This window comes from Andrena cerasifolii, chromosome 2 (assembly GCF_050908995.1).
Source record: "Andrena cerasifolii isolate SP2316 chromosome 2, iyAndCera1_principal, whole genome shotgun sequence".
Taxonomy (NCBI): Eukaryota; Metazoa; Arthropoda; class Insecta; order Hymenoptera; family Andrenidae; genus Andrena; species Andrena cerasifolii.
In genome coordinates, this window is record NC_135119.1 from 17,789,778 (window position 1) to 17,810,073 (window position 20,296).

At 42.9% G+C, this 20,296-nt stretch overlaps 1 protein-coding gene across 2 annotated transcripts in view; it reads left to right on the forward strand.

The window, feature by feature from the left end:
* The first annotated feature begins 4,377 nt into the window (after positions 1-4,377).
* Positions 4,378-20,296, forward strand: part of Lim3 (Lim3 homeobox protein) — an 81,283-nt gene continuing 65,364 nt past the window's right edge. For both annotated transcript variants that reach the window (XM_076831302.1, XM_076831303.1), the window contains exon 1: positions 4,378-7,086. In XM_076831302.1, the coding sequence (XP_076687417.1) occupies positions 6,816-7,086 (271 nt within the window). In that variant the 5' untranslated portion in view covers positions 4,378-6,815. The remainder of the gene's footprint in view (positions 7,087-20,296) is intronic.

Here is a 20,296-nt window from a genome sequence, read left to right on the forward strand (position 1 = left end):
GGGGAGGAGGGGGAGGGAGAGCGACCATGGTATAAGCTCGAAAAGCTCGAACAGCTCGAAAAGCTCGAAAAGCCCGAAAGAGAGTGTCACGTTTCCATGGAAACCTGGTGGGGCAACTCCGCCTCTGGACTTGCCGGTTCGATATCCTCTCGTCCGCTCCCTTGCTCCAACGTCAACGTGCTCTACATTTTTCCAAGCCTGGCTCGCGAACCGTTTTCCCCCGGTCGGTTCACCGGGGGAGGCAGAGTGGAAAAAAAAAAGGAGGAACTTCCGATGGCAGAGCGGCGATCTGAAAAAACCTCTTTCTTCCAACGAGACGCTCCGATACTTTCAAGTCGTTCGAGGGCCCTCGCCAGCCGGTGCTTCCGTACTTATAACCCAATTTCCATTCCGCGCGCCGCAACTATCGGTTCTATTAGCTGCCAGGGGGACGAAGCCGGTTTGGTTTCATTCTCTCAGGTGCATATAGCGGGGACTCCGTTATTGGAACTAACAGGGTAGACGTGCCTTTTCGGGTGATGGTGTCACGGAGCTTGGGGTTCCGCGGATCATTATTCCCAGAAGCATGTCCTCAAGACGGGAACTGGCGATTCTGGAGCACCTAGGCTGGTTCACCAGTGCCGAGACCGTGGAAGACGCCTGGAAGCGTTCACCGCGACACCTCCACCCAGGCTTAATGGGAGTGGAACGAGGAGTACCCTCTATCTACACCCTGGAGGTGTGTAAGATATTTGTTGATTCGTTGGAAGTTCTAAACTCTGACGAGCGGTGTATATCGTGGAGCTTTTCTTCCGAAGTAGCAGAAATAATACTAGAGAGAACATTTTGTGGGAAGGACGGAGACTGTCGTCTTATCTCTCTTTCTCTCTCTCTCTCTCTGGAATTGGACCCTGGGTCGTGATAAAATTTAGGTTAATTCTGGATTAGCTCCGGGGCAGGTGGCTGCCCTCCTAAGATTCGTAGTCACCGAATTTCGCGCGAATAAGTTTGAAGTGGCGCGCGCAGGACGTGGTAAAAGCTAGCGTTACCAATATCACGGCTGGACGTGACTGCGACGGTGGTCCGAGGTCGAGGAACGTAGGTTTAATTTCGTTGAGTGCATCCAACGAGTGATCCGACGGGTCGACTCTACCCTCTGGATATGTGTCTATTCAGGAACATGTGCATGTAAGTCGTTATGCGCCCGCTCGCGCGCGTGCACTAGTGATGGGCATTCAATGCACCCTCGACTTGCTTCCCAAGCAAATCCGCCGTCTTAGCGTTTTGAATGCTCTTCGGCACTTATTGTCCAAGACATTGCTTCGGAATGCGCAGAACGCGATACGAGTTGCTGGGAATGGCGGTCTGATCATTCAGCGCACACTATTTGAATAATAAAATTGGATTGGACAGAGAAGGGTTTTATGTGATTTTATTTCCCGCTGTAGATACTGACGTTGTCACGTGAAGCTTGGATCGCAAAAACTGAGCAGTGTTGAAATACGATAGGAGGAAAAGGTTCGCGCTTTCAGGGGTTAAGAGTTTAAAATATAAAGATCATTTTCAGTGGAATTTTTAAAATCGAGTAATTTGAAAATCATTAAATTTCCTCAGCTCATAGTACACCAAAGTCATTCCCTTTTTCCTTTTATACAAGAAAAGTGTCTGAAATGATTTTTAGTTTCCAATTCTTTAAAAAACAAGCGTATAGGTACAATATACAAACTGTTAGTATATTTGATATAAACGACAATCCTTGATTCTAGTTCCAAAACTTTATAGCCAACAGAACGGCAAATGAAAATTCTTTAGACATGGAAGTGAATCTGCAATTTAATTTCCTATTCCCTTGACGAGTTTACATCCGCATTGTGGAGTATTCAGATGATCTGAAATCACCTTGTTGCCATCGCTAGATGGGATAGTGGTGCGTCTAGCCCACGGCGCGAGTGAATAACACATAGAAAGAGGCCCCGTAGCAGTGATTCACCTAGGTACAATAAAAATATGTCTCGCCCTGTAGCTCCGGCCAGAATCAGCCCCTGTCGACTCCAGAGGGTCGAAGTGGCGGCTTAAACCACCCCCGTACACGCCCGACGCCCAAGGGGTAGGTTGGACTTGGGTCCGACCAACCCGTGGCCGCCATTATTGACCATCGGTCTTGATTAGCACGATACTATTCTACTCGCTCCTTTCGCAACCTTCGACGTCCACAAAGCGTCGCGTCGCCGAGCTTCTCTTCCTCGTCATATCCTTTCGCCTGTCATTTGCTTCTTTCACTCTCTATGCCGCAAGATGTTTGGCGATTGTCTGCTCCGCAAAGCGGAACGGCAGTGCTCACAAAAGAACCGAAACGGATCCCTGCTACTTATTCAAGACCCTTGTAGCCCCCTTACTTCATCGATGGGCAGCTTCTTTTTATAAATTAGCGAAGGGAAGGGAATCGTGATTTAAAATACACGTTCCCTGTAAAAGGAATTCATATTTGAAATCGTGACGAGGAAGCGGAGACTGTATTTGCTCGGAGAATCCTCAAGAAGCTTCAGCAACCCTACTACTTGTAAACAATTTCATGCAACGTTTCATCCCCAAACTCAGGGTATCTTCCCGTCCAATCTGTTATCAAAAAATTACATTTCGTAGCGTGCAGAACTGCCTACACACCTTCCCAGATTATTCTACACTCCAAAACGTCATACAATATTACCCACAATTTCAAGTGCATCTAAATTTAAGGTACCCCTCTAGCAGCCACGAAACAAGTACCCGGCACAAGTGGTTCCAGGGTACACAGCGCGGTCAACAATGCGATACTTAAAACTTCCAACAACTTTCCTTCCTCGAATCCAATCCCCGGTACCAATAGATCCACCAGAAAACTGGCGCGACATTTTACAGCGTTTTTCACATCCGACTTTCCATTCGATTCGCCCGCACGTACCGCAAATCATTCCAAAATCTTATAGCCGTGACGAGGCGGGTGTCCCCCGCGCGGCTTTCTCGCACGAGGGAGGCAGGTTGCGGCGCAAGCGTGCCAACATCGATGCCCCACCAAAGCTCCCTCCCCCCTTGCGCCCCGTTTCGGTGCCAGCTAGCCGGAGACGGCTCGGTGGTGGCCGCCGATGGTAGGGTGGAAGCCTCTCCTCCGACAGGGCGATGCACACGGTTTCACAGAACGTTCAGAGCCACCTCCACCTTTCTATGCGTCCCTCCAAGTCCCTCCAGGTCCCTCCGGGTCTCTGATCCTCGACGCTGAAGCCGGGAACCCCGCGAAGCCGGCTCCATAGTGCCGCGGTACCCGCTAATCAAATCGCACATTCCGAGATCTCGCGGTGGTGTCCCATTCTCCGCTGTTTCCCCGCAGACCACACCGTTGGACCATGCACCCATGAGCGCCCGTTGACCTTCCCTCCATTCACGAGCCACTCGTCGCGATTCCGCGGGACCGTGCGCACTGGTGCGACTTTTGAAATGTTCCGCGCGGCTGTCGATGATTCGCTGCTATTCGCGAGAGAGCAGCGGGTGACGCCGATTCACCATGTATCAGTGACCGTACGTCGGGTCGGTTGACAACAGTGTACGTAGGACAGGAGCAACGAGGCCTCGGCGGGGCAAGATAAACGCAGAGACGCTTCGCTTTCCCGCTGAATACCGAATGACCGGTGGGGCAATTATGGTTCCACGGACGAGCGGCCGCGAGAGCGTATAAGGACGGCGAGATTAATTCAGCCGCGAGCCCGTCGGCGCGGAGGATCGGTCACCACGGGGAATTTGAGGGATTCCTAAGAAAAGCTCGACGTGGACGGCGTGGAAGACTGTCGGTGCGCGGTGGGACGATAATCGTTGGCTGAATGGAGGCGAGCGTCGGCCGATGACGGGCTCCAGACGGGTTCGATCCACCGATGCCAGGGAAAAAACAAAAGGAGAGCGTGGCAGGACGAAAATCGCGATTCAAGAGCCGTGGAATCCGGCGTTTCTTACTAGTCGGCGCGGTCCAGTGCATTCGGGTCGAAACGTCGGACGAAAAGGAGACCCGCGACAGACAGCCCCTGGCCGGATCGCCCGAAAGTATTGCTGCTACGTGATTCATTGGGTTTTTCTCTCTATTGGCATTCGGGATTTACATCGGGCCCCGGCCACGATTTCCATCGACACGCGTGCAAAAACCGTACGGCCCGCCCCGCTGCTGATCAAAGGCGAACGGGGCGAGATAGACGCGCCGCGAAGGAGATTAGAGGGAATAGAAACTAACAAAGCCTCCACTCCTATCGGTGATCTTCGGCGGACGTCGAACGTGTCCCAACTCGGCCCGATCAGAAAACGGCCCGCTTCGTTTCGACCGGAACGTTGAAACTCGTATTGGGACCGGAACGCGGGAGGGGGGCACTCGTAAGAAGGACATCGCCTTTCGTGGACGTTGGATTATAATCATATTCACCAAACAAGGGAGTTTGTGGTGTACCAAAGAAACATAAAGGGGACACGTCGCAGAAGAATGTCGAGGGAAATTGGCAGAATCCGCTGCCCCTGTTGAATAAATCTGGACGTATCGAGTGGCTTAAAACGGCCCGGCTGAAACCAGCACGCCATAGTTATTTGGGACGTGCCACTGTTTTGATATCGTCGCTCCGCGCCTACATGTTGGCTTAATTACGACCGCGGAAGCTTTTCGATGCACTTTGTAATGGTCGATTACGAAATTATCGGGCGTGAATCATGGAAGGCTTCTTAAATAGTGGGCGCCAGGGCAACGGAAGATAATCCCAGCCGCGGCGGAGGACGTGGATGAGCAACGGAGTGTAACAGAAGACAGACGATAGAGAGAGACGCGAGCGCAGACGTCGACGAGTCACGCATGATTTTACGAAGAAAAAATCGCCGCGATCGAAGCAGCATAGCCAAGGTTATGGTCGAGATAAACCGGGACCTGTGAACGGGCCGATAAGACGCGGACCGTCGCTCTGGATTCCAGAGCCGCGACAGAGAGGAACCAAGTGCGCGGCTGGCTTCAAGCCCGCTCGGGTCTTGCTGGAAGGTGTCCCGGGCTGCTGTCTACAGTCTGATCCTCGATCTCCACCTGTCGATTCGCCTCGATCCGTCCGGCCAGTGGCGCAAAAATCTCAGCCGAAGAATTTCAATGATGTCGAACATCCGCCGCGGCGACGCTGTTCAAGTGACAGTTTTCCTGTATCGCGAAACGATTTAACTGTTGCGTTCCTCGCGCCAACGAGTACCGCCGCAGCCGTGAAACGTGTCGCGATTCTTATCATCAACGGAGGAGAGTGATTGGACGTAGCACGTGTGGATATTGTCGTAAGAGGTGGACAGGGGAGGACTTGACCTATCAGCAGTGGTGTTTGCACAGAAATCTAGAGGAATTTTCTATGGAGGATTACTAGGATTCGCTGGTAGCGAAGCGAATGAAGTGTTTTAGAAAAAGTTGAACGTGTCACGTGTAAATATTGTCGCACCAAGTAAAGAAGAGGGAACTTGAACCGCCAGCGGTGGTGCTTTCTCTTTGCATAGAGTTCCAGAGGAATTTTCTATGGGCGAATACTAGTATCCGCGAGTAATGAAGCAAACGGAGCGTTTCAGAAGACGTCGGGGTGCATCGATCATCAACGGCGGCGCGTGAACGGGCGCACAATTCGAATCTTCGCTCCGCTGACGATAAATCGCGGATTTTCTTTTCGCGTGGCTGTTACTACTCACGCGCTGGGACTATTTACAAACAAGCCATTCAGACTCGGCTCCTAGTAGCGGCGCTCGTAAACATTCGTAAGCGCTCGCTCGCCACGCTCGGCGATCCTCGAGACAGAGGCATTAGCGCTCCTCTTGCACGCGATACGGGATGGTTGAACCGACAAGCGCTCTCCTCTGTCTCCCTTAGACAAAGTCATCGGAAGGTGACAGAAACAAGAGCCTCTTGTAAGTCGATTACCATCGACAGTTACTGCGCGACAGCCCGCGAGATTACGACGGAACTTTGGACGATCGATCGATAAAGAGGCGAGAACGGATCGTTTTAGACTGTACTAAAATTGTCGAGTTGGGTTCCGACTGACTCGGCGAGTGCCCAAGAAGGAACAGAAAACCTCGGCGACGGAGGAAAGTGAGTGTCAGTTTCGTGGCAATGGTCAGCTTCAATCCGATGGTCGAGTGATTCAATGCCAATGCTGCAACGTGTACTTAATCGAGTGAGACTGTTCGGCCAGTGAGCGGACGACAGATCTACGAGAACTCAACAGACAATTCCTTAGTGGTGGTAACATCAACTATGGAGGCTCGCAACGATCACTAATCACGATCATACAAAGCATTCCGTAGTTTCAAGAAGAAACTCATAGAACAGTGACCCGGGAAGTGTAAGCCGAGTTCGTGAATGAATGTGAGTTCGTGGACTACGATTCTGAACCCCATACGTCAACAATACTCCAAACAGAACCATTCAGAGAATCCACTTCAGTAACGCATCAAATCAAAGCAAGAAACCCCATACGGGTGGTGCAAACACTACCACTTTTCTTCCTCTCCGAGGAAAAGCAAGTATCCCGTCTTTTCAACCAGCAAAAGAAAACGCGTTCCTAGTCCGCGATATATAATATTGTGCCCGAAAGGAGACACCCCGGATACACTGATCCGACTGCAAGCTCGTTAAGCGTAGAAGCGCCGGTCGTTGGTCAGTGTTCCCGAGATTGCCGCTTCCTGGTCTTATACTGGAGCTGTACTTGCCGTACGCACCACTGCCGGGGGGTGGCGGAATCCTCCCGGCGGTGAGCAGCGGACCAGCGTCAGGAGGTTGTCGTCCGGTACTGTTGGGTGGCGTCGATCTGTCGATGTCTGCAGCAGTGCAGCCGGTCGCCGCGCTGCCGCCGCTATCGAGTAGCGGCCCACCGGCCCACAATCCTCTTCACCATCCACCCGGGGGCCTCCCTCTGCCGCCGCTGGGCTCCGCGCCGGTGATGATGCCGCGGCCACCGACCAGCGCCATACCGCCGTTGGGACCCTCGGTGCCGCCTTCGCATCAGGACACCGGCGACTTGCCGGAAGCTGCGCCCAACCAGGACGTCCTGCTGGCCCTGCTGGCCAGGAACAAGAACCTCGAAGGTAAGCATTCCCTTCAGTGTTTAAAAATAATTGCATTCTTCGTGATCCCCGGTGTTCATTGTTCGCTCGTAAGGGTAGGAGACGTTTCGTTTCATGTTTGGGAGGAAATGGAGTTCATGCGAGATGTTTGATGGAGTTTGGGGGTGATGAATGTTTTAAGTGGTTTTGGGGAGCTTGAATCGGATTCCAGATTTTCTAATTTTCAGTTCTAGCCAACGCTTCAGATCAAAGAAATTAAACTATATCAATTAAATTACCAAATTTGACCACCCCCACTTTAGGGAATAAACTAAATTTTAGAAAGTCTAGGAATCCGCTTACCCTCCAGAAATCGGATTTCAGATTTTCAAATTTTCAGTTCTAGCCAACGCTTCAGATCAAGGAAATTAAACTATATCAATTAAATTACCAAATTTGACCACCCCCACTTTAGGGAATAAACTAAATTTTAGAAAGTCTAGGAATCCGCTTACCCTCCAGAAAGGTGTAGGAGGTGAACGATGCGTGACCCTGTTGTCTTGGAAGTATTGCTTATGGGAGGAATGCCTGTGAGTTAAGTTCGTTTGGGGGCAGCTCTAATAAGTGGAGAAGAGTTGGAGTGATGGGGTGAGATTTGGTACTGGTGGGTGTTTCTGTGTACCTACAGTAGCGAACAAGAAAGTTACCACTTTTTCGATCCAATCTACCTCCATTATTTTTTAAGATCAACTCAAAACTGCAGCTTGTGCCCAATATACATATTCTGATAGAAAATTTAAAACTGTGTAAAACTCAGTTAAAGTTGAATTTGTTTAACTAATAAACAACATCAAAAGCTGTTAAAAAGTTACCACTTTTGAAAAGTAATGAAAAATCTGATATTTCGTGAGGGCACCTTCAGCGGTTAGGACGGCCTAAAAGAATACCAAAAGTGGTAACTTCTTTGTCGGCCCCAAAAATGTGTTATCCCGTTCAATGGCATACAATTTTTTTGTTAGTTACATAAATTCAATTTTAACTGGGTTTTATACAGCTTTCAATTATCCATCAGAATATGTATATTAAACACATACCACAGTTCCAAGTTGATGTTAAAAAAAAATATAAAAAAAAATTAATGATAAACGATTTTATTAAAAATACAGTAAAAACTAAATTAAAATGCACTAAAAACTAAAAAATAATTCTTTTTTGTGCTATAATTTTAATGGTGTTGACATCACTTTAAATAAAATCGTGGGGCACCATGTGCAACCAGAACTTGAAGTATTAAAGTGATTCATATCTTGTTATGAAATATCGTGCCCCACGATTCTCGATAAATTTTGTATTTTCGGTAACCGCAATGCGACTACTTAGAGTCCCGAACGGAGCGGCTTTTTGTCGTTTTCGTAAAGAACACGAGTGGCTCGTTTCAAGTCGTTTGGATTTGTAGTTATGGGTTATATTTATTGATGACTGGGTAATTTTTTCACCCCCTCGGGTTAATTTTTTAAAAAATATTTTATTGTCACCCAACCTACGCACGCCTGTAAAGTTTCAAGACAATTAGATAGTTGGAAGTGGCTTAAATTTGAGTTGCCAGATTTGATCCATACAAACAAAAATACAAACAAACATACAGAGGATCGAAGCTGTATAAAATCGTTCAAAAATAACAAAAATAAAGCAAATCGAAAAAGTGGTAACTATTATGTCCGCTACTGTGTGCGAATGATTGTGCATTATCGGGAAATTAGGAAATTTGTATTTTCAGGGAGTGATATTTGCTGATAATTTTGCTGTTTATTAACAGTAGTTGGTTTGTTATACATAAAATTGGTCGCTACTTAAGGAGGAATACGAAAACGTGATCATAGCAATGCTATTGATAAAGTGTGCTCCTAAGTGGGTATAAATAGATAATCGTGACACGATAGAGTCATTACTTCCGACTGAATTGTTTTACTAGCTTTATACTGCTACCGTGCAAGTTGGCTACCATAAAATATCTTTCAAGAGCAGTGCTCGTATGTACAAGTCCAATTTGTCACAGTGCATACTTTGCAAGTGATTCAGCCGAAGGACAAAATGCTGTAGAACATTTCAATCGTTTGATTTTCGAAATTCTGAAATGTACAATAAACGAATGGAGCTGAATTAGTTTGTATTAGAATGCGCACAAAAATTCCTTTTCATAATCAATATTAAGCTAAGCTGATATTAGTAGTAACATTGTTACAGTGAATTAGAAATCCATGTCTTCGCTGATCACTGTGAATCGTTACCGTTGTAAACCCAATTATCAAACCATATTTAGTCGACGAAAAATAGATCCAGCCGCGAATAATCGAGTTTACTTAAATGAGGTAGTCGGAGCATGTTGCAATTACCAGGAGCTCTAGGCACGATGGTTTTGTCGTTATCGCGAGTTCTTGTAATAACGGGTCAGGTTGAAATTTTTGTGCCACATTACGCGAACAGTGGCGGTCCCTTGATAAGAACTCTGGATCCGAGTGATCGATAAGATTAACGTCCACCTCGGGAACATAAAATCGTTACATTTGGGCCACTGATTAGTCTCCTTCATATCGATCTTGAAATATCCAGTTTTTTATTGATTATACAATCGCGAGTGTACAGTTTCTTTAATTAGCACCGTACGCCTTAACCTTCCTTAAATATTGGCAGTCATAAACAAGTTAAACAACGGGGCTAAGATTTTATGACACGATTACAATACACTACTATACATAGTTGTATGAAAAAGAGATATATTGCGCTCTTCATTTATCAGTAGAACGAAGTTACTTTATCTCTTCAACGTGGATTGTGTCGAGTGAAGGAGAAGTTTGCAATTACGTGGTTTGTCAACATAATTTGATAATTACGGATAAAAAACTTACTACTTGCAGCGTGTCGATATCTGCGTGTAAACACGTGATTTAATCTTTCATTCATCAGTGGAATAAATTACAACCGTAGTAGTCTTTCGGAATACAACTTACTATTGACCGTTATCACTCCATGTAGAGTATCGATAAAAGTCGGTTAGAAAAATTAAATTACACTTTAAGACATATGCTTCTACATAGATATAAATCTGAAAACGTAATTGCGTGTATTAACGTTGCAATTAAAATTCTTAAAAAGATAGTGTTTGGAGAAGTTGGGGAAATATTTAATAAGGAACTCTCTGCTAATACAAATTTCTTTTTACTACCTTTTTAACGTTAAAGTATAGTAAATGGCAGCTACTGGAATACGTGTTAAAATATATTGAATATTGAACAGTATATTATAATATATTACATTCAAGATAGAATAAAATATAGCCTATTAATGTTACAGTATAATATTTTCAACAATGTATGATAAATTTTATACTAATACGCTCTATAATATGATGGCTATACTTCTACAAAGTAGGTACTATTGATTTATCAGAGAATATTTTCTATCGTGTTATCGACATTCCATGTGTAATCTCTTGAATTTGGGAACCTACTCCTACTCTCAAAGTAAAACAGGAGCTGTCGTTTATTTTACTCATGAATATTGCATATGCTGCCATGAATTATTAAAAGTATCGATCGAATACCTAAATAAAAAATAAATTAAATTTTTTCTTAAGGATGAAACCTTTTCTGTCGATCACAAAGCAGAATATTCTATTACAATCTATAGTATATTATAAATCTTGCGATTCGACAATCGCAATTTTTGTGAACTAATACCGTTAAATGTTAATCCAAATTGACTTAATCTTAAACCATTAAAAAGTTAATAATTATGACATTTCATATTTTGGGTCAATTAGAAATATTCTCAAGAACTTAAGATATATCCACGAAAAGGCCATTAAAAACGGACTACTTAGGTACATTTTCTTCATCCCTAGTTATCATCATTCAATTCCTTAATACTGTCTACAATTTTCATATCTCGAAACCGTCGATGTAGCGTATGTTAAGGGGGAACACCACTGTGACCGTCGGAAAAGTAAACCATTTTTAAGACTTTTTTTTTAGGAATAATTTACAGCTTTCATAGAAAAATTGTATTACCTATCTTCAGTACGCTGTCTTAAGAGACTATAGAAAAAAAAATAGAAAAACATCCATAAGTTTTAATATATTAATTAATCTTCTAGACCCCCACACGCAAGCTGGTCAACGCCTTTGAAAATTACAAATTTTTAATTTTTTGTAATTTTTTTCTAGTCCCCTCCTAGCCAGAAGTATATTCTTCAAAATAAAAAAAAGTTTCAGTCGAATCGGATAATAATTTTTGGAGATACAGCGCCCACCGTTTTGAGAACTTTGTTTCAAGAAAAACGCGTTTAAAGTTTTACGTGAGTGCCGAGTGGCCGGGTGTTACCCATGCATTTGCCGCTACACAAATGCCTATAACTTCGGGAATTTTACGAATTTCAACAAATCCTTTTAAACACGTATTCCTAAAAGATTGAACATTCGAAAAATGAAATAAAAAAAATCGACATTCAGACCGAAACCTCCCCTTAAGCGCAACAAAAACGGCCGTTCCGCTTTCTCTAAGCGTCAGGTTTCGCAGATTGCGATTTACTCTTTCATAAATTGTCATTTGTTGGAACACGCTGGCCACCCAGAAGAACCGACTCGAACAGCTCACTTGCTTAAACTGTTCCTTGATGATAGAGGGTAGGCGATGGAACAGTTCGCGGGTCCGTGTGAAGGTTTTGTTAAAAGGGCGCGGTGAGGGTGGTGGATATTTTAATAAGGTAAGTGCTGCAAGGCCGGTTGCTATGCCATTGGGGCGGTTTAATCATGTAATGTGTTCGGAGGCTCGGCCACCCCACAATCAATACGGTATTGCTTCGGGCACGATAGCGAATGTGCTTAAATCTAAACCCAAATCTAAACTTAGGCCCAAACACCACGACCTAAACTGCGCCGGTTAGCCAGTTAAACTTTTCCGCGCTGTGTGTCAGTCGATTAAACGCGCCCATCTTTCAGCACGTGGCCATTGCATTCTTTCTGAACACCTCAGGCGAGCTACGTGATCCTGATTTAAACGCTTCTGAACGTTGCTACGAAATATTAGAAAATATCTATCTTCCAATATTTTTCACTTTTTTGTTCGATCGCTTGTCGATCATTAAATGCCAGGCTTACCTATATTATTGCCCGCAACTCTGGGATTAAGCACCATTTGAAAGTAACAGCTTGGAGTTATTTATGGGAGCGGTTCGTTAATCGCGGAACTGTATGTGCTGTTGAAAACGCTGAAACTTTAACACGAGTTACTATTTATAATTTATAGTGACACGAATATTGATAGGTTGCAAAAATAAGCACGCTGAAGAGGCTCTCTTTTCCTACTACCACTTCTCCGCAAGTTTTCCACATTCTTCTCACAAGCTTATGCAATATTTCGAGTGCCGTTTGTTATCATTGTTTATAGAATCTCTTAGGAATGTTCCTTGACCTGTGACTGTGATTGCGCCCCCGACCACATTAAAACCAACCGATTACTGTATCGCATTTTTCAACACATACCGCAATCTCATTCCTGGCTGTCTAAAAATACTTCTACAAGCTATACACTAAACAGCCTCCGTGATCCAATTAGCCAAACCGTCAGCAGTCTTTTACCTCCACCGCGTAATTTCCTCGAAATCTCCCAGCGTTTCCTTCACCAGCACATATGAGAGAGCAAGTTGAGCCTGGATTTCGAAATCGAGCGGAATCCTTCTGCACGTTTGTCCAGCAAATCTCCGCTTATTCGAGCGAGCATTACTTTCCCGACACTCGGCGCATTTGTAAAGTTAGAGGTCCGTGTCTCTCGGACTCGTGCTTCCCGACAAACGAAAAGCCCGAATGGCCGCAGCAGAAAGCTCTCGCGGGGAACCGCTCAGGCCAGTCGCTGGCCGCGAGCAGGCGATCAAACGGCGCGGCGCGTGGCGATAGAACGCGCGAAGGTGAGGGCGAAAACACGGCGTCCAGGCGCGCTTTCGGGGCCGTGGGTCGAGGAGACCGCGGTTTGACAAGGAGCAGAAAGCTCCAATGAGAATGTCAAGCATCCCTCGGGTGCATGGTAACCATAGGAGACGGTGGTTCATGGCGAACCGGACGGGGGTGGAGAGAAAATGGCGGCTGGTTAGAGGGCGCGTACCATTCACGCACGCGGGCGGCAGAGACAGCGGGAAAATGAGAATGAAAGGTTTTCTCGTATCTTTGTCGCGGACGACGGCGGATCGGCTTTGCGCTGAAAGGGATGCACCTTAAGATTCCTGTTGGGCTTACGCGTCGTATACATTTGCGCGCGAGCGCGTGTCTGTGTACCTCGAACGCGTGTATAGTGCGCGTCGTGAACGTCTTCTTCCGCTTAGAGGTAACCAAAGCCGATGATTGGAGCAGTCGATCGCATCGCGGGGATGGAAAAATCTTCCCTTCCAAAGGGGGAGCTGATCCTCGCGCCATTTCAGTGGAATTCGGAATTCAATGGAAGTTTTCCTTCCGATTTGCTTTTACCTTCTGGGTTGATCGTGTAGAAGCGTGTTGTTCTGTTGGGTAAGATGCGAGTGGTTTGATTGATTGCTTGATTGATGGTGGGATATATTTTTTTAAGGTTTTCAGATAGACATTTAAGGGGGGAAGCTTTGTTTCGTTTTGCTTCCGATCGTTGAACGCACTTTAAAAAAATAAATCATCTACGAGGAATTTTGGGGTTGAATATTTCACGAGGTGAATAGTTAGGGTTTAGAAGTATAATTGAGGACCTTGCAGCAAAGGGGTTGGTTGCAGCTCCATTTTTGACAGTTTTTTAGTTATAACGTTTAATATACCTGCTCGCGTAAAAAATAATTCTACAACGTTTGGGGTCTGTAAACGACCAATTACCCGCAATTTCAATTGCAGCACAGAGCATTTCTATACGAAACGTGCACTTGCATTTCAATTAAATGTCTCAACAATAAATACTTTAATAAATTCTATAACAATTAATAAAAAGAAAACAGTGACGATCTGGCCTTGAGCACGTAATAGTAAACGATTTATTTGATCGCTGGGGAGGACTTATAATGGCGGTTTCATCACGCATCGATTACAGCGCGAGGGTACAATAAATTTACCGACGTAATAAAAAGTTGCCCGATCCTTTTTCTTCCCTATAAAGGAGCAGGAACGTTTTCCCACCTACATTTCTCTCGTTGGAAAAGTCGCGGACCGGCGAGAGGGAATTGCTTTCCAAGTCGAAAGTTTCTGCGGTGGCGGTGGTTTTTCCTATTTTTCTTTCCCCCTTTTTTTTATGGCAATGCCGCATCTCCACCGCCCACGCCAAAAAGCAGTGGAACGAGAACCCTACCGGCGCTCCTCCGCCGTTGCTCCTTCGTTTTCTTCGTTTTCTCGCCACGACTTCGCCCCGAGCGACCACTCGTTTTGATACATCGGCCCTGTAACGTCGTTAAACATCGGTTATCGACCCGCTACGATCAGTTTCTGTCTTGATGATGGAAAATTATTAGGCGCCCACACATCGATAGTCCTTCATCGTATCATTCCGTCTGGGCACTGCAATAAATTGTATTCTTCTAGAGCCCAACTGCTTTGTGGTCGTTTTTAAATTACGCAAGTCTTTTTTGGAGCGTGTGAAGGGGAGGGGGTCGCGAATTTTGTACTTTTTCTTACAAGGGATGAGAGGGATTTATGTAGCGGCTTACGTTATATTTTTTTAACCTAATTTTCAAAATGAGTAGCCTCAAAGACGATGTTTCATCGCGTAGACGAAACCAAGTTATTATACATAAACCTTTGAATGAATTTTAATAGCTGAAAATATGCAATGTAAAAAATATTACGTAAGGGACGATCTCGTTCAATTTTCTTTGTAAATGCTGCTCCTAATAATCTGAGAAAAAATTCAAATCCAATATATCCCTTTTCAAATCAAGCAACTTTTATAGAAACAACATTTCCCTGCCTCCAACAGATCGCAAAATAATTATGTGTACTTATATCGTTCCACTAGACGCATTGCATAATCGTGACGAAATAATTTTTCTTGAGGCTTTGGGGTACTGGAATGTGCCACTTGCAGTGTGTCAAGCGTTCCTCATCGAACCCTTCAGATGTTACCTGCACTGCTATACAGTGAGACTTGGATATAGGTACTCCTCCAGCCGGATATAGGTATCGAAAGCTTGCAGTCTGGCGATGAGATTTCTCAAAATCGCCGACAATACCTTAAAACCACAGGAGCCAGTGAGTAAATTCTGAAAGTCCAGGTGCATCCTAGATCACGTTGACGTGGCTGTTACGACTTCGTAACTTGGCCGCGGTACGAGCCGGCGTAAAAACTTGGAAAATGGCGCGTCGCGAAGTGGCTTTTCACCGGGACGCGTTCCTGTTGCGAAAATTAATGCGGCGATAAAACGCGCCGCGAGGACGCGAAGGAAGTGGAGTGGCGCGCAAAGTATATACATATCTCTAGGAAAAGGAACTGCTCCTGGGTCCTTCAGGCACGCGTCGAGTTTCGGCATCGAGTTACAGCGTCTCGCCCCGTGGCTATTACCGCGCCACGATTTTTTCCCCTTTAACTGGTGGTGAGTAGTAGATGTCGGCCCATTTCCACCCTGACGTTTCGAATTCGAGGTTTGATGGATAGCTGCTGTTTTTTTCGGGATCGCTCGTTTTTCTTTTAATCTTTGGATAGACTCGTGGGATCGTAAGCAGAGGCTTAACTTCTTGAATATGACTGTAGTGGTCACTGTGGTGAGAGAATTTTGGGTTTCTGGTTGAGGAATTAAGAATAAGGGTGGTGTGGGTTGAAAGTATAAGGGGTGGGTTAAGAAGGGTGGTACAGTCGAGAATAGAGTGATTCCAAGTGTGGAAAATAAATTGAAGTTTGTTTATACGAGCCTTCGATTTCGAGGAAGTTAATTTTGAAAAATCCTTGGGCACGCGCGTCTTTGACTATTTCTCCACTTAACGAGTACACTGTACACTGCTGCGCTTGAGAATGTATTGAATTTCTACTCGGTTAGTTGTAGGTGTCTACGTATATACAGACGACTTTATCAAAACACACACATTAGAATTATTGGAACTACCTACCATGTTTTTTATAATATGTTAAATTTTGAGGGTGTGTGTGGATTTTCGTGACTGACTGCGTCTTTTCATGGCTTTGTTGCGCAAATGAAACCTCCAGGAAGTGTTAATAACTATAAGGTTTATACAAAAACCGACTTTTGAAAAAACCGGTTTTCGAATTCCACTATTCCCCCAAAACCGGTTACACCGGTTTTAGTAGTTTCACAAAAAATATAATTAAAATAGAAAATAAAGATTTGTACTTATTTGAAAATGTTTCAGTGTTTTTTTAATATTTACGGAATTACAAAAATATAACATAATAAAATATACTCTATCTATAAAAAACCAAATAAATAAAAAAATTAAAATAACTAAAATTTTACAAAATATGAATTATAAATCTTTATTTTATTTAGTGTTTTCCTACCGAAAATATGAACTCATGAAGATTAGTTTTACAGTAAACGGTTACCTACTACAATATGCTTGTGTCCGAGGCGATTTCAAGTAAAAACGTTAAAGGTTTTTTTTATTTAAAAACCGGGTTTCGAAATTTACAAATTTTTAAAAAAATATAACTGTTTTTAAATCCGGTTTTAAAAGCCAAAAACCCTAATAACTATGTTCTTAGACAATTTATTTCTAAGTTAAAAATGAAAAGATATGTTTTATTTTAAGTTTCGTGAGCCTCAACGGTTTTGTAGAGTCTATGCACATTCGTTTTCCTATGGCCTTTTTGTATAAATAAAATATTGAGCAGGTACATATCCGTAATAACCATATTTTGCAATGTTAACTGAAATATTAGAACTTGGACCCCTTTCACTCTGGAATTGAAGAATAGACAAAATACATATATTTTCCTGGGTTTAGAATATTTCTTTCTTTAGATAGATATCAAATGTTTCTTACACACTAGATACTGCGTCTATCGTGCCTGGTGAATAATAGCTACCTGTGGTTATTGGTTTGTAGAATTTACTTTAGTTCTGTGCAGAGTGAAGTCAGTGGACGCGTGCATACCATATGTAACAGAATTTCTTCAACTGATAACGCGCCACAAGAGTCGACCTCCTTTTCAGAAGCTTCCACGCAAGTCAGCTTACCAGCTAGCGCTACGATAAAATCACTATTATATGGTACGTCATTGATCTGGACGACAGTCTGAAGAGGACTGTTCCCGATAAGATTAAGAATTTTGTTCGTCACTATTAGTCAGCCAATACATATTTTATTACGCGTTACATATAAATACGGAAGAAGGGAAAAGGGTACTTCGAGAAAGTATTGTGTCACGCTAACATTACTGTACAAATTTATGCCCAAAATTCTGAAATCCACTGATCGCTAAAATTACGTAGTAAAGTGAAATGCATTGTGAGAAGAAAAAGGTACCAATTGTGTATTGTGAAAAATCATTTATTGCAAAAAACAGCTACTTATGCAAAACTGAAGACATAGACGTGATTGAAAAAATTAATTTTCGTGTTGTATTGCTGCAAAAAGTCAATGTCGACGCACAACATTGAATAAATAATAAAAACGACAAAGTTTATAATACACCATGAAAAAAACATTTTTCCAATTACTGTTTCAAACTTGTCGAATCTTTTCGCAACTGGAAGAATTAAGAATGATTGAAAGTTGCTTAAAATTATTATCCACAATGAATTTTCTACTTTGTTCAAGAATAAGAAGCTCAACGATATTTTAATTACCCTAATTTCACCCCTGAATGTAGTACTTACTACAGTAATGCTAAGGGGGGATCAACTTAACCCCCCCCCCCCAATCAAACAGTAAATAAAATAAACAGCATGTCTACATAAACATACCTGCAAACACGTTAATTCCCATTTAATTTCTAATAAAATTATATTAGTAAAATAACCACAATCAAACACAATCCTATACAGAAACAATGCGTATTATTTCGACCGTACCCCCAAAATTTATAGGTTAAATAAAACAAATTCAGGGGGTCTTCTAGTGTAACGAAGCATTTTCTTTGCGTTATTTCGGAATTTTTTACGAGGAGCTTGTAATAGTTATTGCTACCCGGTTTATTTCTACATACTTATCTATATTTCGATTACACTTTCAATTTTTTTTAGCACGAAAATATTAAAATTAACTCATTTAAATTATCAACTTAAATTATCAACACATTAAACAATTTCAACATCCATCATTTTTATCTGTTAAAAAAATTCACACTCTTCCAACGAGCCCCCGAATTGTCCCACGAAATGCCGAAATCCAAACGGGCGTTTGCACAAGAGTCACCTGAAACGCGCAAAAGGCTCGGGACCCTGTCCCAAAAAGGCATTGAATCAGCCAGGCTTTTCGAAACGATTCGATTACGGGCCTGTGCAAACAGCGAACCGTAAGAGCAACGCGGAACAGCAAAATACCGTGTAATCCGAAACGTTACACCGAGAACACGAGGGGGTTGTAACTGGTTTCGTGTTGCCCGTACGTGGGAACGCGTGACTCGGGGTTGTTTTCCTTGTAGGCGGTGCTCGTGGATCCTTTCGGGTTTTGCGGTTTGGTTTTTCGATGGACAGGCCTGCCTCGTGCGGATGTTGTGCCCGCTTTTTCCGACGCCACGTGACTCCACGATGAAGTTTCGTCAGGCGTAATCACGTGTGCCCCTACTCGGCCACGCGTTCCCTATTGTTGCGCGAGTTTATGCGATCGGAGATTAAGTGGCTCTTGATGGGAACTAAACACCGTTTAAACCGCGCTTGTTGAAACTTACGATTCTACGCGGTGAGGCACCTAAGTGTGTACACCTGAGTACCGCCAGTTCTCTTTTCTACGATAAAATGTTGCAAATAATAATTGTGCTCTTTAAGGAGTATGACAGTGGCGAGATTACTTTAAGGGGTTATACCTAGTCGGGCAGCCGAAAAGAGGCGAATGTTTGTGAATTTTTTTCGAAAAAGCGGAAGCATATATTTTCACAGAACTTTCTGCGCTTAAAAGAGCAACATTTAAAGAATATTTGGTAATTTTTTCGTAGAAAAATATTTAAGTTTATAATATAGTAACAACCCAGATTACCTAAAATCAAAAAGCGAAAAAGATTTCGTTGGTATATTAAATGTATCCTCTGATTAACGGAGCGAATTTTTGAAATATTAATTTGAAACAAAATAGCAGCTATTTAAATTTTAAGTCCTGATTTTTTCGTGCAAAAATCACGCGAAAACCATGAAATATATTTATGTAATAATTTTATTGCTTTTTCTTTGTCATTTCCTTGCTTTTCATGTACTGTAGTTTGTCAGTTCATTTTAATAGAGTGGGGAGTAATTATGTGAGTGAAAATAAAGCGGTAATATGGAACTGGATTTTTTGTACAAGACTGCTGTCTCGGAAAAATCGATTTTGGGCATTCGTTGGGTACCCGTGTGTTGAATAAGATCTCTCGACCAAGTCTGGCTATTACTTACTGTTTCTACTTACGTGTCATCATTTGTGAAGGTCGATGATGGCGTGGTTTACATACAATAATATACTGTTACATTTTTAGAGATCCTTTTTATTTCATTGTGTTAATAGTTGCTAGAAATGGCCATTACTCTTTTAGCTGATCGAATTACTTTTCGTAAATAAAATTAATGAGGCTTGAATAAAAGAATTAATGCATCCTCATTTGTTTAATGTTTCAAATTCCAACGTGTTTTTCCTTGTGAAACTTCGCTTTTTGGTGTGATATCATAAGTAGAAACCAAAGGATGTGATGTTTTAGCAACTTTTAACTAATAACAAAGCATTTGTACTATTTTGTTGTATTATTTAAAGAATAATGTTTCACAGGCCATGTGTTATGTACGCTGTTTATTAATTTCAAGTATTTATGTATACAAGTTTTTGATAGCATGTGTTATACTTTTGTAGCTGGTACCATTTGTGTAAATGTAGAATAGTGATACGTTTAAAATCTGCACAAATTTATTAGCGGATTTTCAACACCCTGGGATGTTAGATAAAGATTTCAACATAAAAATAACTTCAGAGGAAAAATTAAAATATACATCAGTCCACATTCTATTATAATTTTAAGTATACTTAAAATTTTTCTTTATATTCTAACTTTGCTTTCATAAACAAACTATATAAAGAAATATTAGACTAACAATTATAACAGTCACAATTACAATCAG